Source organism: Sinocyclocheilus grahami, unplaced genomic scaffold (genome assembly GCF_001515645.1).
Source record: "Sinocyclocheilus grahami isolate Dianchi unplaced genomic scaffold, SAMN03320097.WGS_v1.1 scaffold114.1, whole genome shotgun sequence".
NCBI lineage: Eukaryota > Metazoa > Chordata > Actinopteri > Cypriniformes > Cyprinidae > Sinocyclocheilus > Sinocyclocheilus grahami.
The window spans coordinates 1,609,699-1,610,173 of record NW_015505293.1 but is presented as its reverse complement, the minus strand read 5'-3'; the positions used below and the strand labels follow the sequence as shown (position 1 = coordinate 1,610,173).

At 34.3% G+C, this 475-nt stretch overlaps 1 protein-coding gene across 1 annotated transcript in view; it reads right to left on the bottom strand.

Moving 5' to 3' along the window:
- Positions 1–26: 26 nt before the first annotated feature.
- The window catches only part of LOC107589306 (olfactory receptor 1496-like), a 13,930-nt gene continuing 13,481 nt past the window's right edge, over positions 27–475 (bottom strand). The window contains exon 3 of the mRNA XM_016277701.1: positions 27–475. Within this exon, the coding sequence (XP_016133187.1) occupies positions 27–475 (449 nt within the window).

The following is a 475-nucleotide window of genomic DNA, read 5'->3' as shown; positions in this document are numbered from 1 at the left end:
TGTCAAGGTTTTTATGCCTTTTTGAGCTAAATGTTCACTCTTGTGGAAATGCATGAGGCAAAACTTCTGCGCACTGCTCTAATATTTAGTCCATAGATTAGAGGATTGAACACAGGTGGGACTATCACCAGTTCTAGAGCCAAAAAATTGCGGAGACTCTCTGATATATCATTTGAACCATATCTGCTATACATAACATCAAAAAGCAAAGCAAAAGTGAAATTTATCAGTGATAATATGTGTGGCAGACATGTTTGCCAGAATTTCCTTCTATTTTCTAAAGATGCTTTACATGCAGAGATCAGTTTAACATAGGACACAATGATGATAACAGCACAGCAACAAAATATAACAGCAACAATATATCCATAGATATTATTAACAAAAGATGATGCACAAGACAGTTTTACAATTGACCAGTTGTCACAATATAATTTGTCAATATGATATTTACAAAACGGCCTCAGGTTTGATA